At 33.8% G+C, this 25,956-nt stretch overlaps 1 protein-coding gene across 2 annotated transcripts in view; it reads left to right on the top strand.

Annotated features, from left to right (window-relative positions):
* LOC110443569 (transcobalamin-2-like) overlaps positions 1-25,956 on the top strand; it is a 50,985-nt gene that overhangs the window by 19,609 nt on the left and 5,420 nt on the right. For both annotated transcript variants that reach the window (XM_021487850.1, XM_021487849.1), the window contains exons 2-6: positions 9,621-9,749; positions 15,032-15,215; positions 22,803-23,083; positions 23,908-24,047; positions 25,750-25,828. In XM_021487850.1, the coding sequence (XP_021343525.1) occupies positions 9,698-9,749; positions 15,032-15,215; positions 22,803-23,083; positions 23,908-24,047; positions 25,750-25,828 (736 nt within the window). In that variant the 5' untranslated portion in view covers positions 9,621-9,697. The remainder of the gene's footprint in view (positions 1-9,620; positions 9,750-15,031; positions 15,216-22,802; positions 23,084-23,907; positions 24,048-25,749; positions 25,829-25,956) is intronic.

Genomic DNA, 25,956 nt, shown 5'->3' with positions numbered 1-25,956 from the left:
AAATTTAGAATAAATGGGGCAATACTATTTTTGGACTTTGCTAAAGCTTTCGATACTGTTGAATGGGAATGTATATATCAGACAATGACCAAATTTGGCTTCAACAAACCTTTTCTAAATTGGATAAAAACATTATATAAAAACATAACATGTGTAATAAGTAATAATGGCTGGATATCTGATCCTGTTAGAATATCACGTGGTGTGTCCTGCATCAGCTCTGTTATTTGTAATGGCAGCAGAAGTAATGGCCATAAGAATTAGAAATAACCAAAACATACATGGGATAGCTGTACACAATAATCAAAGAAGACCTTACAAAATTTCACAACTGGCAGATGACACAACGCTTTTCCTTAAGTCAAAAAATGATATCACTAAGTCTTTAAATATAAAAGAAACATTTGGCACCTTTTCTGGGTTAATATTAAATAGAGAAAAATCAAAAGGGCTCAGATTAGGCAAACAAACACAGATTGAGGACAATTTTGAAGGAATCTCATGGGCTGAGAAGTCGATCAAAGCCTTTGGTGTTAACACATGTTAGACATCAATTGGAAAGAAAAGTTGGATAAAGTACAAAAACCTGTGAACAACTGGAAAATAAGAAAACTTACTATCATTGGGAGGATACAAATAGTGTAATCATTACTTGTAACACAATTAACATACCTTATTTCAGTGTTATATATTCCCACAAACACAATTCAAGATTTCGAAAAGATAATTTACAACTACATATGGGATGGAAAGAGAGAAAAAGTAAAAAGGAGAACGATGATCAGAGCATACAAAGATGGAGGTCTAAATTCAATCGATATAAGATCCCGCATTGATACATTAAGGATAAATTTGGTAAAAAAAACTTGTATCAGAGAAGGAAGCCCTATGGAAGGTTATCCAACAATTACAGCTAGACATGTTTGGCCCAAATATGCTCATCTGTAAAATGAACTTAGATAACTTAAAAAATCTTCCAAAGAGTGAAGAATTATCTCCTTTCTACTATGAAATCATATCAACATGGATAAAACTCAGAGAACCAAACAAAGAACCAAAACATTACAATAACATGCTAGCACAGATCATACGGGGAAATAAATACATAAAGATGAAAGGAAAAACATTATCATTTAAAACATGGATAGAGTCCGGTATTATAACAATCAAGGACTTACTGCATAACAGTGTAAAATGAATGACAGAATGATTTATGAAAATCTCAAAAATAAGATTAATTGGCTGTCAGAACTATCAATAATTAAGAAATTAATACCAAAAAGTTGGCTAAAAACAATTGAAAAAGTTATGTCAACATTCAAAACTTTAAAGTCAATATTGAAAGAGATTAAGTCATTAAGCTTCCAAAACTAGAAAGAATGAAAGTCAAAAATTGCAGCAATCAAAGCATATACAAACATTTAATAAAGTTGCATTCCGAAAAACCTATCTCAATAATATATTGGGAAATTAACCTTAATATCAATGCTGTACTAGAGTACACAAATTAATTCATATTCAAAACCTTACAGAACAACAAACTAAAAGAGTTCAGATGGAAATTATTAAATAAAATCCTACTCCTAGTATCAAAGCAAATACTACATAAATGGAAATTGAATGATACACGTAATTGTAATGTTCGTAACATAACAGAAGACTATGAACATTTTTTCATTAAATGCAGATATCTACAAAGTTTTAATAATACAATTAAGCACCTCTTTGATAAACTTGGATATAAAAAGGATATGTTGACTTTAAAAAACTTAGCAATTGGATATAAAATAGAACACCCAAATTATAATGAACTCAATCACCTCCTAACAATTATAGGCTTTGTAATCTATAAATGTTATTACATAAGTGAGGCAAAAACTAAACAGGTAATATGTACATACAACAGTAGATATGAACAAATACAGAAATAAACAATGTAAAATTTTCCTAAACACTCTACATCTTCAAACACTTCTAATCTCCAAAGAAAAAGTCGGAGAATCACTTTCATCGAATGCAAACACTTCATGACTGAAACGTCACTGAAAAAAAAAGGAAAAATGACTGATTAACGTGACACTGTACTATATGTTAATTGTATTTAGTTCTCTGACCCCCCCCCCCCCCCCTTCATATTTATGTAATGAACAATTATTATTGTTACATACTAAATAAATAAAATAAGTATATATATAAAAAATAATGATAACAAAGTTAGATAATCGATTTAATACAACTAAAATAGTCAACCAGACTGTTGTTGCCTGCGCAAGCTACGCCGCATAGAGAGTCTGGTCAAACGCAGTGCTTTCGTTTTGTGACATCATAACGAGGCTAACCGAGATTCTGGTAAAAAATATCATTGGTCAAAGGTTGACACACCCTTTTTAACTTTTGAAGTCAGAATTTGAGTGGCCCAAAATTACATTAAATATTTTAATTCATTAAAAAATTACCTGTATATGCATTCCTGAAGTATCCATGTTTTCACTATAAACGAGAAAAATGTAAGAAAATGCTTCAAAAAGAACGATTTCATGTATTTTCATTGGACATTTTACAATAATTCATGAAGCTAACAAGGCTATTGATACAAGTCAAACCAGATTACCTGAGTGAGAACTTGAAGGTGTTTTGAATGGTGTACAGGTAAAATCTCACTTGCTTTGCATGCTTTTTTCAAACTTCAGTCAGCCTTGTTGGCTTTGTGCTTAGTTATGATTTATTCAATGGAAATATATGGCATTATTCTGGAGATTTGACACATTTTCTTACATTGTTCTCGATAAAAGTGAATACACGGGTACTTCAGGAATGGATGTTTAGGTAACTTTTTTCATTAATTTCATTATTCATTGAAATGTTTAATGGCGTTGACATAACGTCCGGAAACGAAAGTAGAAATACTGCCCTCCTGTGGTGATAATGCTAATGCACTGTGTTTGACCAGACTCTTGAATTACAAGTGATCAAGCGTCTGGTTGAACGAGACTATGCTACGTATTGTCCTTTTATGATACCCTGAAGGTGGAACACGTGGGTGCTACATCAATAAGTAACCTACCCCACACAACAATGCAACAACATATCGTGAGAACGTAAACAAATATAACAACACTTTGTTATTACTTACCTACACCTTTCAATGTATATCCACAAAATACAACGGGAAACGCGTATAAACATCCAGAAACCGCACCAAATTCCGAACAATTTGCCATGTTGTTTGTATGTATATTGAACACAAATGTCTCTGTTTTATAAACTGTGTTTTATCAGGAGAATTATCAGCATAAGAATATCGTTCCATTATTTTAGTAATTCAAAGCCAGAGACATAAGCTTCATGTGATACAGTACTACATTCTAATGTAATTGTCATTGTTGTTTTAATACTGTTAATACAGTACTTTTTATGTCGACCACTTTGAAAAAACTTTGACTTAAAATGTTATCGACGACAGAGACAGTTAATTTTTATTACAATATACATATCCTGAAATAAAGGGATTTATAATTTCACTTACACATCCATTTGTAAATGGAATAGCATCATGCACGTTATTTCATTTGACTTTGAAGGGAAATTGGGATTATCTAATCCTTGAAAGAAAATATAATTTATTAGATTTTTGAATGAACTATATTTTGTTAATTTATCTAAAGAAGATAGGGTTAGGGTTAGGGTTAGGGAGATTTTGTCGGGGTTTAAAGGTCTTTTGGGGATGACTATTTCATCTTTTGGAATATTAGCATATGAAAATTTGTCAATAGGTTTGTATGGTCCTATTCCTGTCATTCCGGTCTGTATGTTGTAAACATATCTATACTGTAGCAACTGTAAACTTAAAGTTAAAACATCAACTGGGAGTTCTTTACCTTTCACGTGAGTTTTCAAGACAGCGTTGATACTTTCTGATGCATTATTTGTAATACCCGACAAAGGATTATACGGACCACTAAATTGTTGAATGTTCCACTTTGCAGCGTTTAACTTGATTACATCCTGAAGTTGGTTGTTGTAGTAGTTTAATGCTAATTGGGACCATTTGCTCGTGTGACGTTTTACAGTCTCGTCGAAACTTTCCTCGTCTGACTGAAGAATTCTAGTTAAATCTTTTAAATAAACAGCTATCTCAGAACTATCTGCGTGATTCTTTTGTTACCAGTATTTAAACCTTATAAATAGCAGTAGAAACACACCTTTCCCAATCTGTTTAAATTGATATATTCCTTTTCAAAAAGTTCGGGACTTTTTCACAGAAATAATCAAATAATCGCTCGTTACATTTATGAAATTTCCTTTCGTGTACTAAAAATGATAATGGAATGTTCGGATTTTTTTTTTAAAATGATATGTTGAAAAATAACTGGTGTGACATAAAAATATCCGAGATTGAACGTTGTGTCATTACCTAAGCACATGGTCACTGTAATATCGTCTAAATCTAAAGATTGGTTAAACACTTCAAACATTTCTGATAAACCAAGAATAGTTACTTAGTCAGGATATACTTACTTTCATGTACGAAACCACCCAAGTGATGAGCAAGAAAAAACATTATATATTTCATCCCTAGAAAGTTGTTTCTTTCTCTCACCTTTTCTGCTGCATACTCTATTTGTCTTACATTCCTAGCATTGAAAACTCCTATACACTCACCGCTTTCTTCGTTGCTATTTGTTCACTGCCAATCGAAAATTTCTGAAGGGGACGAGCCATTTTCTGACCTTTTCTTTACGGTATCTAACACGGAAGGGAAACAAAAGGGACGCCAATATTTTCCATAACTAATTAAGCTAAGCATACTTGGGACAGATTTTCGTTTGATGATTGACATTTATTTTCGAAACAGTCTGGTGTAACGCTACTTGTATATTGTCAGTAGATTGTTGTTGGTTTTCGGTTTTGAGATCGCCAGATGTTTTTGTGTTTTCGTTGGAATAAGGTTGCAAGGATTTCATAAAAAAACTCGTTTGTTACATTACCTTTTATAAAGTCTAAGATTTCGTCGGGGTTTAAAAGTTTTTTGGGGATGACTATTTCATCCTTTGGAATATTAGCATATGAAAATTTGTCAATAAGTCTGTATGGTCCTATTCCTGTCATTCCGGTCTGTATGTTGTAAACATATCTTTACTGTAGCAACTGTAAACTTAAAGTTAAAACATCTACTGGGAGTTCTTTATCTTTCACGTGAGCTTTCAAAACAGCGTTGATACTTTCTGAAGAATTATTTGTAATTTTACAGACTACTGAACTGTTGAATGTTTCATTTTGCAGCGTGTAATTGGATGACATTCTGAAAGTGGTTGATGAAATAGTTTAATGTTAATTAGGACCACTTGCTTGTATGACGGACGTTTGACTGTCTCGTCGAAATGTTCCTCGTCTGACTGTAGAATTCTTGTTAAATCTTGAAAATTAACAGCTTCCTCAAAACTATCTGCGTGATTCCTTTGTAACCAGAAGGTAAAGTTTCTCTTGATATGATTCCAGCAGTACGGATTAATGCGATTAGGTAACACATTTTCCTTATCTGTTATAATTGGTATCTTCCTTTTCAAAAGTTCTGGAACTTTTTAACAGAGATAATCAAATAATCGCTCGTAAATTTCCTTTCGTGTACTAAAAATACTAATGGAATGTTCGGTTTGTATTCAAAAAGGATATGTTGAAAGATAACTGGTGTCACATAAACAATCTCCTAGAGTGAAGGTTGTGTCATAACCTAAGCACATGATCACTGAACTATCGTCTAAATCTAACAATTGCTTAAAAACCTCAAACATTTCTGGTAAACCAAGAATAGTTTTTCGTTTCTCTCACCCTTTCTACTACATGCCTCATTTTTCTTACATTAATAGCATTGAAAACCCCTACATACTCACCGCTTTCTATGTGCTATTTGTACACTGCAAATCGAAAATTTCTGAAGGGGACGAGCCGTTTTCTGACTTTTTCTTAATGTCATCTAACACAAAAGGGCAAGTCCGAACAAACTCCGTACTGCTACATTTGATGTTACCATGTGGAAGAGATGTATGGTCACCCTTATATTCAAATAAAACCAAATTCGCCACCTGGGTTATAACTTGAATCAGTTTTTATTTTAAAATGCTTCAGTGAAACATCAGTATTCCCTTCAACTGAATAGTTGAACTACCGTTATTGATCCATTGATACTGATCACATTTCCAGTCGTATGGGTTTTATACTTTTAATCATGAGTTAACATTTACCTATTTATACACATAAATATGTATAGGTATATGCATGTGTATAGATATTTCACCTATGACAACAGGTGAGTGTAAATTAAATATGCAGTATATATACCTGTACAGCCCAGCGCTAGCTGGTTTTTGAGGAGCCTGGCTGAGATTTTTAGCCCCATTTTATATATTCCAGGCACATTTGAGAAAAAGCTATTGTTCACACTTGATACTTTTTCAAACTCCTATCCGGCGCGAACGCCGCCAGGGTTTGATCTGGGCCCCTTTCGCGTAACCGGTGCAATCAGTTGAAACGGTTGAACATGTAAAGAAAACGACAGGCACAGACCAGAGGGGCACGCAACTGCTATTAATATTAATCTTGTTTTAGACTTTTAGTCGCTGGGTACGTTATTTCCCAATAGATATAACGTACCAAGCGACTGAAAGTCTGAAACAAGTTCTATATATATAGTAGTTGCGTGCCCCTGTGCATATATCTGAACCGGGACTGACCTCAGGAATAATCAGCACGTGTAGATTGAGGGGTCCAGACGTACCTGACCAAAACTGAAATGCTGACTATTGCTAGTTTGCGTTATTTCTTTCTAAAACAATGTCAAGCCACGTGTATTTTTTTAAATTACGTTATGTAATTCAGTAGACGCGTGAAAGAAGGGCATACTTTCTTGATACATTATTGTTATTTATTCTCCGAAACTGTGAATTTTTAGCTCTACTTATAGAACGGTCCAAGTGCGTTCGCTTATCGTGGAATATTTCTGCGACACCTGTACCGTTTCAACCAGGATACTAGTCTCGTTCAATCAGACGCTTGATCACGTGTAACTCGGCGTAGCTTACGCAGACAAAAAGAGTCTCGTTGAACAAGACTACCGGGATACGCGAATGTAGCCTTGTAAACACTTTGTCCACTTCCGGTGCTTCCCCATGAGTGAAAGCCTTCTTGGAAATTAAGGCCGCATACTATCTACAACAAGAAAATGCAGCAAAGCTGCTAGACACCAAACCTTTTTATGAAAACAACTTACTGACAGTCCATCAAACACGAGGGAACAGATCCTGCATACTTGAATATATCTATTTCTAATTATATAAATTGTTAATGGCATACTTTTGTCGTTCAGAATATTCTGTTCACGCTCATTATCCTTACATTTTGCACTATTGTCACTTTATAATTGTCCCACAGCACGCAAAAGTACAGTTTCAACTGTACGTTTAGGCCTAACGTTAAATGGGACATGAAGTTGATTTACATAAAAATATCTTTTATACCTTGTGCCAAAATTCAAGCGATTTTTGCAAATACTTCTTTTGACAATGTACCTTTTTGACTATTTTGGATAAAAAATCAACCGTCTTCTAGGTTAAAGCGCCAATCGTAGCCCCCCGCCTCTTTGAAAAACAGTTGTTACTTCTCGAGACTGCTACGAAGACACATTTTGCCACAACGTTGGGTTTTTGGTTGTTATAATATTCGTTTTATACAAATGAAATAAATATATCGTAATGAACGGGAAAACCATGAAATTTTCTATTTCTTACATTTGTTCACGTCATGTGGTGCAAATATTGCTACATCAGAAAAGCGCCGGTATGTGGAACGTAGTTTTTGACGCCAAGTTGTAATGACGTCACGCTTGACAACAATACAGAGCGCCATTTTGAATGGGTTTTAGTTGCAATTTTGCCGTTTGCAAGTATTATCTGGTAAGGTTTCCAGACAAAAATGATATTAATTGTGTAGTTTTGTAAAAACAATCATTTATGTTGCAAAGGTTGACATCACAACCACTTATATTCTGCCGTCACTTCAACTAAACTTGAAACTGAAAAATCTACGCAGAGAATATAAGATTGGACAATACTAAGAGTGACATTTTTACTTACGAATATATAATATTTCGTTTATCTTCACTGCAGTAAACATGTTTTTTTTATCAAATGGAGAATTCATGATATTTACCTAGAACACTGTACTTAATACCGATACCGTAAGGTTTACCATAATATTTTTGTAGACGGTATGAGGCCTCAATTGCCAAGAAGGCTTTCGCGCATGGGGAAGCACCGGAAGTAGACAAAGTGTTTCGCGCCGGTGGGGGGTTTGAAAATATATGATAGTAAACACATACGATATCCATATCTATTACATTTTACTAATAAACTATAATGAATTCTTAATTTAATAAAAACGTATCTTCAATACAGTAAAGATAAACGAAATATCATATCTTCACATGTGAAGATTGCAGTCTTAGTATTGTACAATCAGAATGGTACATTCTATTCGCTGCGTAGATTTTCAGTTTCAAGTTTAGATGAAGCGACGGCAGAATAAATGGTTGTTTTGTTCCACCTTGCACAACGTTGTGGTATTAATATAACCACTTAACTGATATCATTTTTGTTTGGAAATTGTACAAGTTCATAGCAGCAAACGACAAAAATGCATTGAGAAACCCATTTAAAATGATCAAAAGATCTATTGTTGCCAAGTGTGACGTCATTAGAACCTTGCGTCAAAATTTGCGCTACGAGTTCCCGCGCTTTTCTGATATAACTTTTTTTTTCGTAGGGTGACGTGAAATATTAGAAATTTAATTGTTTTACCCTCAAATAAGATGCATAAAAAGTGTATGTGGTAGCAGAAGACGGTTGATATTTTATCGAAGGTACATGTGAACGCACTTGGACCGTTCTATAAGCAGAGCTAAAAGTTCACAGTTTCGGAGAATAAATAACAATGTATCAAGAAAGCATGCCTATCTTTCACGCGTCTAATGAATTACATAATGTAATTTAAAAACTACACGTGGCTTGACATTGTTTTAGACAGAAATAACGCAAACAAGCAATAGTCAGCATTTTAGTTTTGGTCAGGTACGTCTGGACCCCTTAATTAACAAACATTTTCGAAGAATAAAGTCATGTATGCAGGATCCGTTCCCTCATGGCTGTTGGTCTGTCAGTAAGTCAATATATATATATTTATACATTAAATGTCGAGTAGCTTTGCTACATTTTCTTGTTAATTATGATCACACATAAAGTACAATGTACCTATTTATACATATATAGGTCTGGTAGATATTTCACCTCTGATAGCATGGGTCTGTATAGATATATACAGTATATAGCTGGGGACCTGATTAAGGTTTTAAGCCCTGTGATAAAAAGTGTCCATATTAAAGAGGCAGTCTTTCACACCAATTAATACAGTTACAGCATTTATCAGCTACCATATATTCAGAAGATTTATGCATTTGTCTGCACAAATAATAAATGGATTTAAGAGACTACACTGTCACTAGTGCAAGTCTGTGCAGAGCTTAATTAAACATTTGCATACAACTTTAACTACCTTCTGTTTCCTTACAGCTCCCACTCTCCCAAGGCCATTTTGAACAATATAATTTGCTGCTGGATCTGAGGAGTGACTACAGGAGGATTTTTTCATGGATTCCCCAGCACCTATTCCGGAGCCCAAGCTGACTGAAAATGAGACAGGTGCCAGATGTTTAAATCAAATAACTATTGATGTTCATGATTTTCAGCCTGTCAAACCACCACAACTGACATGTCGAACTTTATTTCAAAAGCGGGTTTCCCCAAAAACTGAGACAGAAAATTTGGAATGGGGAGTTCATTAAACTTTCCCAGATTTTAGAGGAGCCTTCAGATGTTAAGTACACGTTACAGCTCAAAAAAGGAGGGTGGTGTTGGTTTGACACAGGCTTCCAATGCTAATTATAATTTAGGTATTGAGAGATGGACAGATTCTTTCAATATTTTTTCATCTGTTTACATATATCCAGAGTGAACTGAAGGTCTTGCAACTTACAAGCATGTTTTAAGAAATAAAGCTCGGGCGGGGGAAAAATTGGTATAGCTATGATTCAGGTTTTCATCGCTTAAAACAGACGGCTATGGATTAGGTATGGGGGCCCTTGGACAAGAGCTATTTTGTATGCCCATGTCATCCAACCGTGATAGGCCCCTACCTGCGAACTGGAAGAATTCTAGCTTCAATGGACAACAAACAAGCAGTAGTTTTCGTCCCAACACCGGATCTGTTTTCGGTTCAACAAGGGAACCCACTGCAGTGGACATAAATGCCCACACGCCTCTTCCATGCGTGGCGGGAAACACCCAGCCTTTAAATGCATTGATCGACCGCAGACGAAATCATTGTCATACCCGAAGCAGCCCCATACATCCAGCAAATCATTTTGATAGTCATAGCTTCAAGTCCAACTATGGTCCAATAACACCAGTTAATGCTAAAAAACCTACAAATGTATCGGGGTGGTTATGACAACACAACAAGGGACTTTTTTGATAGAAGGTTTCACACATGGTTTCCTTTTACAATTTAAAGGGGACAGACATCCTCAAACTTAAACCTTTAACAGTATTGCAATTTTAGAATTTCACCCATTTTGTTATCAGTATATATGTTTAGGTCAACCATGCTATTTTGTTTTTTACCGATAATGAAGCTATTGTCTCTGTTATTAATAAGCAAACAAGCAAGGATGATACCCTCCTGAAAATGGTTCGGTGTTTGGGTTTGAAATGTTTGCAGCTTAATTTGTCAGTTAGAGCCAGGTATAAACCGGGTCATAGAAATACAGAAACCGATTCCCTTTCTCTGTTACAGATTCACAGATTCAAGGCCCTAACCCCTTGGGAAGATCCTCTGCCAGCTGTAATTCCAGTTCATCTAGCTCCGAGAAGCTTCTTCCAGTCATTGAACAATCATTGATATCATCACTAACACCATCTACCTAAGCTGTGTATAATAAAGCTTTAAAGGTTTTTCAGGAGTTTCCATTTCTTCATCATTTTGAGCCATTTAGTGTGAAGGTAATCACTGCTCACCTTGCTCTTTATATTTCACACTTGTTTCAAAAAAAGTTTTCTTCCAGAACTGTATCAACCTATCTGTCAACTATTGGCTACGCTCACAAACTACTTAACAATACCGATCCAACCAACTCATTGTCAGTAAAAAAAAGTTGCTTTCGGGAGCTAACCGTTTTCAATCATCTTCAGACATGCGCTTACCCATAACGGTTCACATTTTGAATGATATTGTTTATGACTGCAAAATCGGTTTATTCATGAATTTTGTTTTAAGCCATGTTTCTTTTTGCATTTAATGCTTGTGTTAGGACTGGCGAAATCACCCTTTCAGGATCCCCAGAGATGACTTTATATCTTTCTGATATTTACTGAAAAAGTCCCAGATAGCAAAATCCATGCGATTTTTCAACGGTTTAAACATAATACAAGCAATATTAGTCATGCAATTGTTTTTGGCCATGGCCCCACTCGCTTTTCTGCTTCAAGTTACATGCAAATATTGTAGCAAGCAAACTCTTGTTTGCTTGGAAGTAAATAAAAATGGCAAATTGAACATAAAGATAAACCTGTTTGTAATCGTTAGAATCACACTATTATATTTAGATATCTTTAGTTTTCAATAATACTGTTAAAATTCAGTCTTTTATGTGGTACATGTAACTTCATGTTTGCCTTAACACCAGGATGTAGCATGTCTGGGTTTGGGCGCGTGATATGACGCTCAATTTACATAAAAAGTTATGACATTACATTAGCGAACACAGACCAAGATAAGAGTGCAAACAATGTAAGATTGCTGGGAGGATTTGCTTCGTGTAACTGATTTACTTGGTAAACAATGTAACCTGTTTTACCTGGCAGGCAACACTGGAAATCGATAGAAGCCGTTGTTCAGAGGTTGTGACCAAAACCATATCAGGGTTTTTGATAGCTCGCAGTAATACATATGAGACAAAACTAATGTTTGGTATCCAGAAATGAACACTTTTTAAAGAAAGAAATATCTGTTTCGTTTTCAGCCATTGAAACATTTTTTTTTCTGCAAAGAAACAAAAATTGGCTTTCGCTTTCATTTTGTGTATTACGTAGATACCACTATCTATTGATTTTTTATTTTTTTTTTATTTTTTTTTTTTATCGAGCCATTTTAGTTGAGTAAGGTTTTTATGGGCGTTTTAGTAGGCGAGGATACCCAAAACAGAAAACTTCATCACCTGGGTCGTTTTGTGAAAATAACTGACAGCTTTTAAAGAATGTTCTTCGTTTGTACGTAGTATGACCCTTTCGATGCATTTGAGTCATTTCTTCATTGAAAGATTTATTTGAAGAATATTTTCATTTCTATGTTTAGAATGCCAATGGATTTTCATCCCGTACCATAACATTTACTGAAAATGATTTAGATTTCCTTTGTTATAGATAACTTGCAGCATTAACTAGTTAGGCAGATAGATTGTTCCAAGTGCCTGAAACTTTCTTATTTTCCGTTTAGAACAGAACTAATTCCATGGTTTATGCAAAATGCAATTGGCGTATCATATATATAATAAGTGTTCCACTCTCGGCAACATTTTACTTTTGTGTACTCTTATTTTCGGCATTTTTAATTCGAAACGCTAACATAATATTTAATTTATTAAAACCTCAATAAGTTAAGAATGCGGTTTAAATTGTTGGTCGGTATTTCAGAATGTAAGCAATAGTTATACTTTTCGTTAACTTAAATCGTGAAATATTCTCAGTATATTACCAATTGCCTCACTTTTGCTTGACATAGAATCGTGAAATATTCTCAGTTTATTACCAACGGCCTCACTTTTACTTGACATAGAATCGTGAAATATTCTCAATATATTACCAACGGCTTCACTTTTACTTGACACAGAATCGTGAAATATTCTCAGTATATTACCAACGGCTTCACTTTTACTTAAAATAGAATCGTGAAATATTCTCAGTTTATTACCAACGGCTTCACTTTTACTTGACATAGAATCGTGAAATATTCTCAGTATATTACCAACGGCTTCACTTTGACTTGACATAGAATCGTGAAATATTCTCAGTATATTACCAACGGCTTCACTTTGACTTGACATAGAATCGTGAAATATTCTCAGTATATTACCAACGGCTTCACTTTGACTTGACATAGAATCGTGAAATATTCTCAGTATATTACCAACGGCTTCACTTTGACTTGACATAGAATCGTGAAATATTCTCAGTATATTACCAACGGCTTCACTTTGACTTGACATAGATTCGTGAAATATTCTCAGTATATTACCAACGGCTTCACTTTGACTTGACATAGATTCGTGAAATATTCTCAGTATATTACCAACGGCTTCACTTTTACTTGACATAGAATCGTGAAATAATCTCAGTAAATAACCTACTGCTTCTCGTTTACTTGAAATCGTGAAATATTCTCATTAGATTAGGAATGCTTTTACTTTGATTTTACCTTAAATAGTAAAATATTATATGTACATGAGTCAAGGATTCACCAAACCGGTGAAGTGGAGCGGTAACATCCCCTGACATTTGACCCAATATCAATCTGCCATCACAATTTAAAATCTACTAAAACTATGCATTTTTCTAGTTTAATATCTGTAAATTTCCTTCAATGTAAAACATGTCAACAATTACTTATTTAAATTACTCAGAGGCACTGTATTATCCCGGAACTATTTTAGATAGGGATTACAATCGTATGAAACACTTGCTGATTGGCTGATTTAGTTGTGGGAGTCCTTAAAACTGGAATCGTCAATCCAGCTTTCAGCTCGATATGAAAATAGGTAAAATTGATTTATGCACGTAGTAATCAATCTGTTTTATTAGGTCACCTGAGACAAAGTCTGGGGTCTCACGTTTCCCCCTGGGGAGGGGGTAGACTTTACTATAGTTTATATAGGGAAATCACATTTTGGACCAGCATTTGGAACTAATTCAAACTTGGATAGCATTATCAGTATTGGATAGCAGTTTGATGGTATGCACATATCAGCCCTGACTGACCCCCAGGGGCTGATGGGTGCGGCCAAAAAGGGTTGAATTGACTGAAATTTCAAAAATCTTCTTCTCAAGACCCAGTTATGGTAGAATCAAATACTCTTCATAGATGGAACCAGGGTCTTAAGGTGCTTTACCAAAATTCATCTGACTGACAGAACCACTATTTGTACATAGTACATATACTACCCAGATCTTTCACACTACTTTTGCATTACATGTAGTTCAAGTTACTTTTGTTACAAAATGATTTCTTTTTCATTTGGCAACATCGATAACATCAGCTTTTACATAACTCAGGTGACCGTTAAGGCCCATGTGCCTCTTGTTGAATCTTTTTGGAACCTGTATCGTTATTTTAGTGGTTAATTGATAGTATATCGCATTGACACATACATTCATTAAACCAAACTTTGCTGGTTTGGACGAGTGGCAAAGAGACATCTAACCGTGTAACACAAATTGTACTAGGCTACCTACTCTGACGGTGACCTTACTCGCCAAAATTTGTTCATGGGTTCAATGTTTTCCCTTGTATTTCTACTTGTTTCTCGACGGTACCTTTTCGCACCAAATATTTCCTCTGATATTATAACCTTTATTTATTTTACAACAATTATGAAACAAGGTAAATCAACTTATATTAATCACTCTTGTTGGCCCGGATGTTATCGCACAGGGGGTCTTAATGTTGGAGGAGACCGGGGTACCCAGAGAAAACCCACGGGATTGGGCAGGTGACTTCATACCTCTGTTACCATGATTGTACGTTGAAGCTGAGGTATGAATTTTTTTTTTATACATTATGTTTTTAACATCTCTATTTCGATATATCAGCCACGTTAGAGTTAGATATTGTTATTATTTTTATAAATTAAGTCTGAACTCATTCCATGCAGTCGAAGAATCCATTAGAGTGTCGCTGACGACAACACCGCCATGGAGCCCCGGCCGTCGAGACACTGGGGAGGCCGTTATAGGCGTGACATTAGCAGACCCAGACGTATACAGAGGGAAGTTCCACGTGCACTACCAGGCGAAAGTCCTAAGCATGAATATTGACGTCCTCGCAGCTTTGGGACAGTAAGTTATGTCTTTACGATATTTCTATTTTAGAAAAGCTTTCTTTTTTGTTTAGATGGCAGTAAATAAGTCATTGAGGACATTTAAGGTATTCTGTTTCTACAGATTTTCTTTATAAAGATGGTAATCGAATTTGTAGAATGTTAGGCATTAGGTCATTTCTCAAACAGGGACCGATTGAAGTACAGGTATTTCTTTCTGTTTTGTTTGTTTGTCTGTTTGTTTTTGTGTTGTATTTGTGATCCGTGAGAACGGGAAGTTAGCGTTCCAAAATTTAGCGCCTAATTTAATAACTAAATAATCCATTTCAGATTTCGCAAAGTTTGCTCGACGTTATGAAATGTAATTTCCATGACAGTTTCCGTTAATTTTATCAAAATACTGTTGAGATGATGGTTTCAATATAGATATAGATTTTCAAACTACATGTAATCTACTTTCAATAAATATGTTTTGGAAAAAAATCGAAACAAATTCAATAATTGATTCAAATTTTCTCGACATTATTTTCCGAAGTGTTCAAATGTAATTTATTATAACATATTAGGTTTTATAATATTTAAGACGCATCCTCGAAATACATGTGTCCCGCTCTCATTACACGTTTATTCTCTGCAAGCAAGAAATATGTCTGAAATTATTGACTGCTCTTTGCGTGACACCTTGCAGATGCTAATAACATGTACAAAAATGCTAGTTTCATGTCGTAGGTGAGGATAAAATGAATCACGCAGCAGTGTAACGGTTAAATCGACAGAATTTGAAGTAATGTGTATATCTTCTGTAATCTTCAGAGGATATATCAGTCAAGCGATTTATCAGATCTTTAAACCTTAAACTCTTTGGCTTTTGAAGATGTCAAAAGCAATACCTAGGAGTTAGTATTGTTATTAATACGTATTGAGCAATACTTGTGACATTCTCCTAGATTAAAACAGTTAAATATAAGATATTCAGAAAGGACAGATTTAACAAAATAAACAGTAGATCACTTTTATTTAACGCTTGTATATTTGGATAGAACAAATACATTTTCAGTTTCATTTCATTTCATTTCATTTCATTTCATTTCAACAAATTTTATTGACAGATGTTATAGTCAAATGGATTGAACAACAGGCAAGCCTATATAAATTCTTTCCATGGGTGGCTCAAAATTTGATCATATATACAATGTAGTTACAACAATAATGATTAATCAATTTAAGGATACTTTGAAATGAAAAATTATAAAGAGTTATACTAATTAAAGGGGAGATAACTCCAACATGACAAACACAAAGGGAATAAACTCATCATAGGACATCACAATAACAATACACAAACAGCTAACAATCATACATCCAACACACATACAATTATTTTCTTATTAAATAGTCACAGTCAGTAAATCATATGTACAGTAAGAGTAGACTTTGACCAAAAGTCCATGTGCATTTATGTGCACAGGTCATTGCTACTAATACTGTTTATGAGTAAAAAGTACAAATCTAAATAATGTGACAGAAAGGCAATATAATATTATGAATAAGATATAACAAACCTACTCAACTGTAATCTCACTTATCATTATGCATCAAAACGTTTATACTTTATTCCATTAACAATTCTATCTAGATAATACATCATGGCTTTCTACGTCATATAAAAATTAAAACGCCAGGTTTTCCAATAAAAATCTGAATATGACTTAGCATCTGTCTGTTTATATTCAGATCACATGTACGACAACCTTGAAAAACTATATCTTATTCCATATGGTTATGATATTATTCAAAGAAGTAAACAAAGTATTTCGTTGTTCGATATACAGTGGACAATTGAAGAAATAATGAGAGGCTGTTTCATATTCAAAAGAACAAACACAAGTTGGACTATCTATTAAATGGTCACGATATAAATCAGAATTTAAATTACTACAGGAATTTCTTAATTGGCAAAGAATAATATTTACCATTCTTTCACCGTCGTTTTTAAAAATTGAAGTTACTTCTCTGTCCTTAACTTTATCTTTATTTTGTAATTTTTTAAACAGAGCAAGAGATGGAGAGTTCAACATATCAGTATCCATAGTGTTGACATCGCGGCACATAAAGGGTAAAAACTGTCAAAATAGTTATAAGTTCTACACATAGGTGGGTTAAAGAGTCTGGTTTGTCTAAGAGAGTAGGGACTGTTATTATGATTGTTAATAAAAAGATTTGTGACATTTTGCAAGTATTGAGGTGAGAGTCCATGCATTATCTTATACATCATTATTTGTTTATGTTTATACCTTCTTGCAGACAGTGTTTCCCAACCAAGTTCATTATAGAGTTTATTGTGTGATGTCCCTGAACGAAGACCAGTTATAATCCTAGCTGCTTCTGGTTGTACAGATTCAAGTAATGCAATAGATTGTAAGGTGCAATTATCCCATACAATGTCTGCATACTCCAAAATTGGTCTAATAAATGCAATATATATTTTAATTAATGATTAACGACCTACCTTAGATTTGATATAACGAAGAATATTTAATCTGTTGTATGCTTTTTCATATATAATCTGTATGTGCTGTTTCCATGATGCATCGTCTGTAAAAGTTAGTCCTAAGTGTTTATGTGTTTTTGAATCAGTGATTTGGTTGTTTTGAAAGGATATTGGGGGTTGTAAGTGGTTATGTTTTCTAGAAAATACAACTGACTTTGTTTTATTTGGGTTGAAATTTATATCCCATATATATGCCCACTCACTAATGTTTACAAGGTCATTCGAGAGATCCTGGGCTGCCTGAACTGGATTTGTGTCTATGATTACATTCAAAGAAGTGTCATCTGCAAAAAGTTTAATATTAGTAGAAACATTGTCAGTAATATCATTAATATAAAGAAGAAACAGGAGGGGTCCCAGAATAGATCCCTGAGGTACCCCTGCAGTTATAGTCCTAAACTGAGAGTGATATCCTTCAGTGCTAACTCTTTGCATTCTGTCTATTAAGTAATTTTCATACCAGAGAAACACATTTCCATCAATACCATATGTCCTAAGTTTATGAATTAGACCTGTATGCCAAACCCTATCAAATGCTTTGCTAATATCACAGAAATCAAATCTAAGTTCCTTACCCTGGTCCATATTACTAACAATTTCATTATATATAAACAAGAGTTGATTAACTGTTGAATCACCAGGTGTAAATCCAGATTGGTGCTTAGTGATTAAAGAATTCTCCAACAGGTAGTTATAAAGATATGTAAACACAATTTTTTTCCATTATTTTACTAAAGCACGAAGTTACTGAAATAGGTCTGTAGTTTAAAACATCATTAGATGATCCATTACCCTTACAAACTGCATTTATATTTGCTTGTTTCCAGCTATTGGGAATCACTCCTGTTTCTAGTGTTTTATTAAATAAGATCATGAGGGGTAATTTAAGAGAGGAATTCAATCTTTTAATAATTTTAGGAACAATTCCATCAGGTCCAGGGGGGTTATTTATATTAAGAATATTAATTTGGTCAGCAACATCTTGTTCAGTAATATTAATATAAGATAGTGAGTAAGGAATTGCTGGTTGTGCTGTCTGAGGTAGTTGGAGGTCAGGTGAGGATGTGGAGATATTAATGAAGTGATTATTGAGGACCTCAGCTTTATCAATAGGATGGTGAACAGCTTGGTTATTAATTACAAGGGGAGGAATTGGAGAAGATTTATTGGTGAAGTTAGAGATAGATTTAGCAATTTTCCACCATTTATCTGGGGGAATCCTATTGTCATTAAAAGAGTTTTCTAGGGTTTTGATAAATGTTGACTTAGCTTCACGGATCAGGTCAATGGTTTCATTCCTGAGAATCCGAAATCTGTTCCAAAAGTGAGGACTATTTGTTAACTTGGCCTTTTTGTGAATTCTATTGCGTTGTCTCATCTTTAATCTTATGTTGTTGTTCATCCATGGTTTATCATTAGGACGTACTTTTATTACTTTAACAGGAATGAAGTCATTTACCTGATCCATGATTAAATCAGTTATAGTACTGTTAACTGTATTAGAGTCCTGGTTTGAAGATAGATTCACCCAGTCAACATCAAGAAGAGTGTTATTCATCTTTCAAAATCACCTTCTTCATATTTATTTTTTTCTTCTTCTTATAACTTGATTGTTTGAATACGCTAAATAAAATGGATGCATGCACAGAGGGATGATCACTAGAGAAGGGTGATGATGTATAAGTATTTCTAATTATGTTTCGGTTGTTTGTAAAGATAACATCAATGGAAGTGGCACTCTCCTGAGTTATACGTGTAGGTTCATTAATAAGGCTAGATAAATTATGCTTAGTAAGGAGTCTTGAACAGTGATGATTAGGTAGAAGGGTTTACATATCGATATTAATGTCACCGGTGAGTACCACATCCATTGACGTATTAGTAGCTCTGGTCAAAGTACTAGTATCATCTAGTTTGTTCCAGTAAGCAACATTACTATCAGGTCTGTATATGTATCCTAGTAAAAGTTTGTGATTATCAAATATTACTTTTAACCAGATCAATTCAATACCATCCCTTTGCAATTCAATTCGTCTATTAATCATGATAGTATTTTTATAATAAACAATAATCCCCCGCTTGGACCTGTAGTTCTATCGGGTCCTCCTTAAAAGCGTCTTCAACCGACAACAAGCGTCTTCAAGTGACAACAAGCGTCCCCGGACAAAATCTTTTAAAATACTGAATCAAGTAAGCGACATCAGAAGATATGTTGTTAATATGATTATAATACACCTCTGTACCAAATTTCAGCTCGATATTTGAAAAAATTATCGAGTTATGATTAATTTATTATTACGATCGGCGGCGTAGCATTCATGCATGATTAGAACTCTACATACTGTAAAGCGTAATCAGACTATATCTCTAAAATTAATCGATAAAGTAAGCGACATCAGAAGATATGTTGTTAATATGATTATAATCCACCTCTGTACCAAATTTCAGCTCGATATTTGAAAAAATTATCGAGTTATGATTAATTTATTATTACGATCGGCGGCGTGGCATACGTGGGGGATTAGAACTCTACAGATCGTAAAGCGTCTTCAGGCTATATCTCTAAAATTAATCGGTTAAGTAAGCGACATCATAAGATATGTTATTCATATAACTATGATACACCTTTATACCAAACTTCAGGTAGATTTGTTGAAAAATGATTGGGTTATCGTGAATTTAATTTTACGATTTTACGAAGCTGTGAGGAGAGGAAGTACAAGAGTGCATGTGAATGTCGGTGTTAGATATTAAAGGATTTAGATGGGATTCTGTTATACAAACAATATCAAAATTTTCAAGCTCTGCTTCTATAAGGGATATTTTGTTTCTAAGAGAACTCACATTTAGATGAACTAGATTTATGTTTTGTAGTGGACCAGGATTTATTTCTATGTCACAACTCCGTATCATAATTATAAGATGCGATATAAGAATAAAAGATAAGTTATCGAATCTAGGAAACGTAATAAAATAATACAAATAGATATGACGAAAGCCATGATAGATATCGAGATATAGTTTGATTAAATATAATAAATATAGCCGGAGACCAACCTTTTCAAAGATAAGAATACAAACCAAGTTAACCATTGTCGATGTGGAAACTATGAACAGGAAAGGATCGGTCAGTAATCCGGCTATAAAGAAATTTCACCGTCGTGATATCTGAAATCCAGTTGAGCATGGATGAGATATTACAGTAACACAAACATAAAACAGCTTTCATACACGCACACACAATTTACATCAGAGAAACACATTTTGACAAGAAGAAAAATTAACAAGACTCATCAGGGTGCTTGAAACGCTTCAAGCATAGGCCCTTGGATAATTTATACTAATTTAAAATATCTATCTATACAACAAAAAAAGAGACAAAAAATCGTAAATATTTCATCCTTCATGGGTAACATATATATATGACAATAAGTTAAGTATCTGTGCGTCTTTTTATGGGGAATAGGAGAGAAATATTGGCATGGTAAAATTCAATACATGTATTAAATAACCGAGTCCCTGTGCTTGATAAGAGATAGGTTCGCCTACATTTAATCGAACTAGTCGGGTTGAATTATAAATCAAATTAGTCCACTCTAACTACATGTTGATTATAGCAGTATTAGTTAGTAATATCAAAGGATCCACCCATCATTATAGTATGTTCCTCTACGCATATCGATATTCATAAAAATAAAAAGGAAAAGATAGGGCCTCCGAGCCACGGCTCCCATAGCCATATATAAGTATGAGTGGAATGAGGAAGCTAGTTTTCATAAATAAGGTCGAGTGTAGTGATGATATATAAAGCACGTGGAAAGCAACCATCACGTACCAAATCATAAGAGTAAAATATCAGGTGTACGCATTTTTTGTGGATTTTATAAAAAGAATTTATGTTTATGCTTTCATTAAAAGGTAAGCCCTACAAGTCAAAATAGTGATACATTCTTGCGTATTGTATAGCATGATGCGGGACGATCCGCAAATAAAATGTAGAAGAATTTCATGAAAAATGCACACATGTACATTTTCAATGATAGTATGAGAAGCCATTATATACAGATAGATATGCAAATAAAGACACAAGGGTTATAAAAGGCAGTACTATGTAAACGTACAATAATACACAATATACATTTAACTTATATATATGTAATAGTCAATGTTTTGAATTTACATATAGTAATATCTATCATACCAAATTCACATTTAGTTATACATGCTGGCAGGCAGATAGACAATACAAATTATTTTTATTATCTATATATTGTACATACCCAGTACCTTTGATTCAATATAATGGGCAAAAAACATTACACTAAAAAAGAGTTTATAGCATATAACATGATATGGTGAATATTTATAATTGTCATTTTTAACATGTGAACAGTACACAACATATATGTACAGCCAGGAAGTTTTAGGAAAAATGTACAGGTGTAAAGGCAACTATACTTGTGTAAAAAAATATATATATATAAAAAAAAAAAAAAAAAAAGGTTCACATTTATTAAGCTACTGAAAAAGGACAATAACACAACAAAAATAGCATGCATGTTACTGTCGACAGGAACAGATTTAAGAAACTAATAAACATATGCAAGTATGATCAATAAACACACACATAAATGTGATCACTCAATTATGTATGTTTAGACAAATTGGAAAAACAAAATAAAACTTTACAGATCATTCATGACAGTTGTCCCTCTTTCGGGAGTGACTCAAACTTATTGTCTGTATGGACACCTGCGATAGTGGGAACATTACCACGCGAGCGTTGGTGAATGTTGTTGGAGCGATGACGACGTTGACCTTGGTGGGCCAGAGTACGGTTTCAAACCGGTTATAATTGTTTGCGTTATTCAATCAGACTCATATCTAATAAAAGGAAAGCCCTCATAACCACTAATTGAATGTGAGATATATCTTTCAATCAAAATGATCTATATTAATTCAAGCTAGTTTGTAGCCATAGGCGATCACGTTGATTATATTTACAAAGAAATTTCGAGTTGTTAAATGCCAACATTGACCTCTGTCCAAATCTAGAGATCCTGACCTAACCAGTGTCGAGTGGGCAAGTGGAAAACTGGCTCATTATGTCATCGGTATCGTGGCAGCACGTCAAGAACAGACACCATCTTCCTTTTATGGTTACAACCTGGTCAGCATCCTGCAGAAGCAGCTTATCCTCTCTGAAGATCAATTCCGCAAAAACAGATTTAAACTGTCATGGATGGCTATTGCTTTATGTCAACAAAACGCGACATTTGACCAGAAGTTTGAGGACATCCTGACAGCAAATCCGGGCACTTATTACTATGGAATAGGTAATGTGACATGTAAAAGCTATTGTAATGTATGCTATCAATAATAAAATACATAAGAAAAAGATAATGTAATGTATGGAATTATTAATTTTGTTATATGAAATCTGATATATGTAAACTACAATGTTATTAAAAAAATAAGAATGAGAAGAAATATAAAGGAAGTAACGACATGTAATAATCCAAAAAATGCAATATATTATGCATTTAATAGGTAACGTGATATTTGTAATAGGTTAGTGATGAATGTAGTGAAAACGATACTTGGGGAGGACATTGTCATGTATAGAATACATAATGTGATATTTGTAGTATGTAATGAAATACTAATTACAGATATAGAGTTGTGTGCAATGGACAAAAGTTAAGTATATAATTATTTGTGTAATATAATAATGAGATATAAGGAATGTATGTGATATGAAATACAAAATATGTAAGACGTAATGCGATGTCTTTTTATGGAAATTGAAATATATGTATAATATAATGTAATATATATAAACGGTTACCTGGTATATGTTATACGTAAGATACTATTTGTAAAACAATGTATGTGAGTTGTAATTTGATATATATAATAAATGATATTTGAAATGTTAATGCTTTAAAATAGTATCGTTCAATTCGTTGACGTGCTCTATAATTCAGTATATGTGTTTAATATTCTGTAAGTTAATGTCAATGGGTTGTATTATGGAAAGAAACACGCATTCGTACATTTTTAAAACAGAAAAACCTGTTTTGCTGCAAGTGTAATTGAAAATTTAAAACATTATTAAACTAACAAGAATCATTACAATAATGTTTTGTTTTGGCCCCAGATGAGGCATCGATGATAACTATGGCATGTTTGTGCCTCAACACCACGGGTTGCTCCTCTGCTGCCAATGCCGCCGAGAAGTTCGTGTCGGAAAACCTTAAAACAGGTCTAAATGTCTATTCTCTTGGCCTAGGAGCACAGGTGAGATGCAACTTCAATGTGAATTCCTTTAGTTGGTGACGCAGGTCAGACCATGTAAAGCCCTGGTTGCGTACAAATCGGAAGGAAACCACCATTTTGACTTTGGTACTGATCATGACTCCTTAACGATTTCTTGATGTCCACTAAAGGGATTTTTAGGGGTTACCGTTCGATCAAAATTAACCAATTGATTAACAGCGTTTTGGTCGATGTGCTATTATGTTTAATTCATGGAGAATTTTCATTGAGTTGGCTTACCGCATTTAACATTAACTTTATAAAGCTGAATCACATCGCTTAATCTTTACTTTCCACAGTGGTTTTTCAGATCACGTTTACTATGTGGAGCTGGATCACATTAGCTAATGTTTTTTAATGAGCTGGGTAATATCAGTTAATGTTTACTTTATGGAGTTTGCATACACCAGGTTATGTTTATTTTAAGGAGGTGGCATACATCAGATCATGTTTACTCCATGGAGTTTGCATACATCAGGTTATATGTTTACATTGTGGAATTTGCATACATCAGGTTATGCTTACTTTATGGAGTTGGCATACATCAGGTTAAACTTACTTTATGGAGTTGGCATACATTATATTATGTTTACTTAATACTGAAAGATATATGATTTTCAAATGAAGCAATTAGTTTCTAGACTTAGATATCTCATTTTATATCAGTAAAACTTTTATTTATAGCATGACTGTGCTACAAATTCAAATGGATATACGTGTTTAAACAATCTATTGGTAAATTTGATTTATGTAGGTATAGGGATGAATTACGGCTCCTCTAGGAATTAATCTAAAAAGAAAAAAGAAAACAAACCATTGCACATGTTTTTCTTTACCTGACTAATATTTTATCAACTATTGTTTTGATTTGTTAATTTTAATTTTGTGTTTTGTAAATAAAACGTTTTCTTCACTGTTGTATACAATTCTGACCTCCGATACTAAAAACAATTACAGTTGTGGAGATAACAACATGCCTTTATTAAAAGGTAAATGTTAAGTAGAAATAAAAAAAAATGTTATATGAATACAGTTTTATGCAGTGTCATAAAGCGATCACATAAATTATGTAACGTGTATAATATCACTCCGGAAATGACGTCACAATCGAATAGGAATAATCAATGTGACGTCACGTCATTGTTAAGCGGACGCACATTGTCATCCTTTCAGAGACAGCAAAGTGCAAAATATTCGTTTCAGATCACAACTATACACAACTCGCCAGAGGCTCACAAAAATGAAAAAATAACACCTTGTATCATAAATCTAAAATGAAGGGAAACTTATGTCAGATTTTTTCTATAAGAGCCAATTGACAAGGAGATGCTTATCGTTGCTAAGAACACATGTTTAATATTTAGGTTGACAACTTGAACGAGGTAAGCTTACCATGCTGTCGAGATTATCCTTCTACGTTTTACCACTCTAAGTTGACCGCCATTAAAATTATATGTCAATTGTTTATTATTTACGTACTTAAAAGCAATTGTTTCACTGACAAATGCTTCATTCGTGAGTTTGTATTAAAATAATGTTAACTTTTAATAGACATACAATGAATATAGAATTGTGTAATGAGATTTCTCCCAGACCTTAATTACAAGTTAGCACAAAATGTTAACATCATATTTCATATTCCGAAGGTCATTGTAAATATATGATTTTCCTTTAAATTCTGCAGGCTCTCATTGCTACTGGAAAGACTTCATACTTGCCACAAATACAGAAAGCGGTAACTGAAATAAAAAGCAAATTGAGAAGTAAGTAGGGTATTGAATGACAATGATAATTGTGCTTACAGATATCGTTTTCATCCTACGAAATTAAAATACGGTGTTCATCTTAGATAAAGAATGTGCGATGAGAATAATCTTAAATGCGTTTTGTT

The sequence above is a fragment of the Mizuhopecten yessoensis genome, unplaced genomic scaffold, assembly GCF_002113885.1.
Source record: "Mizuhopecten yessoensis strain PY_sf001 unplaced genomic scaffold, ASM211388v2 scaffold716353, whole genome shotgun sequence".
Classification (NCBI taxonomy): Eukaryota; Metazoa; Mollusca; class Bivalvia; order Pectinida; family Pectinidae; genus Mizuhopecten; species Mizuhopecten yessoensis.
The sequence above is the reverse complement of the archived record's forward strand: the minus strand, read 5'-3'. Positions and strand labels throughout refer to the sequence as shown.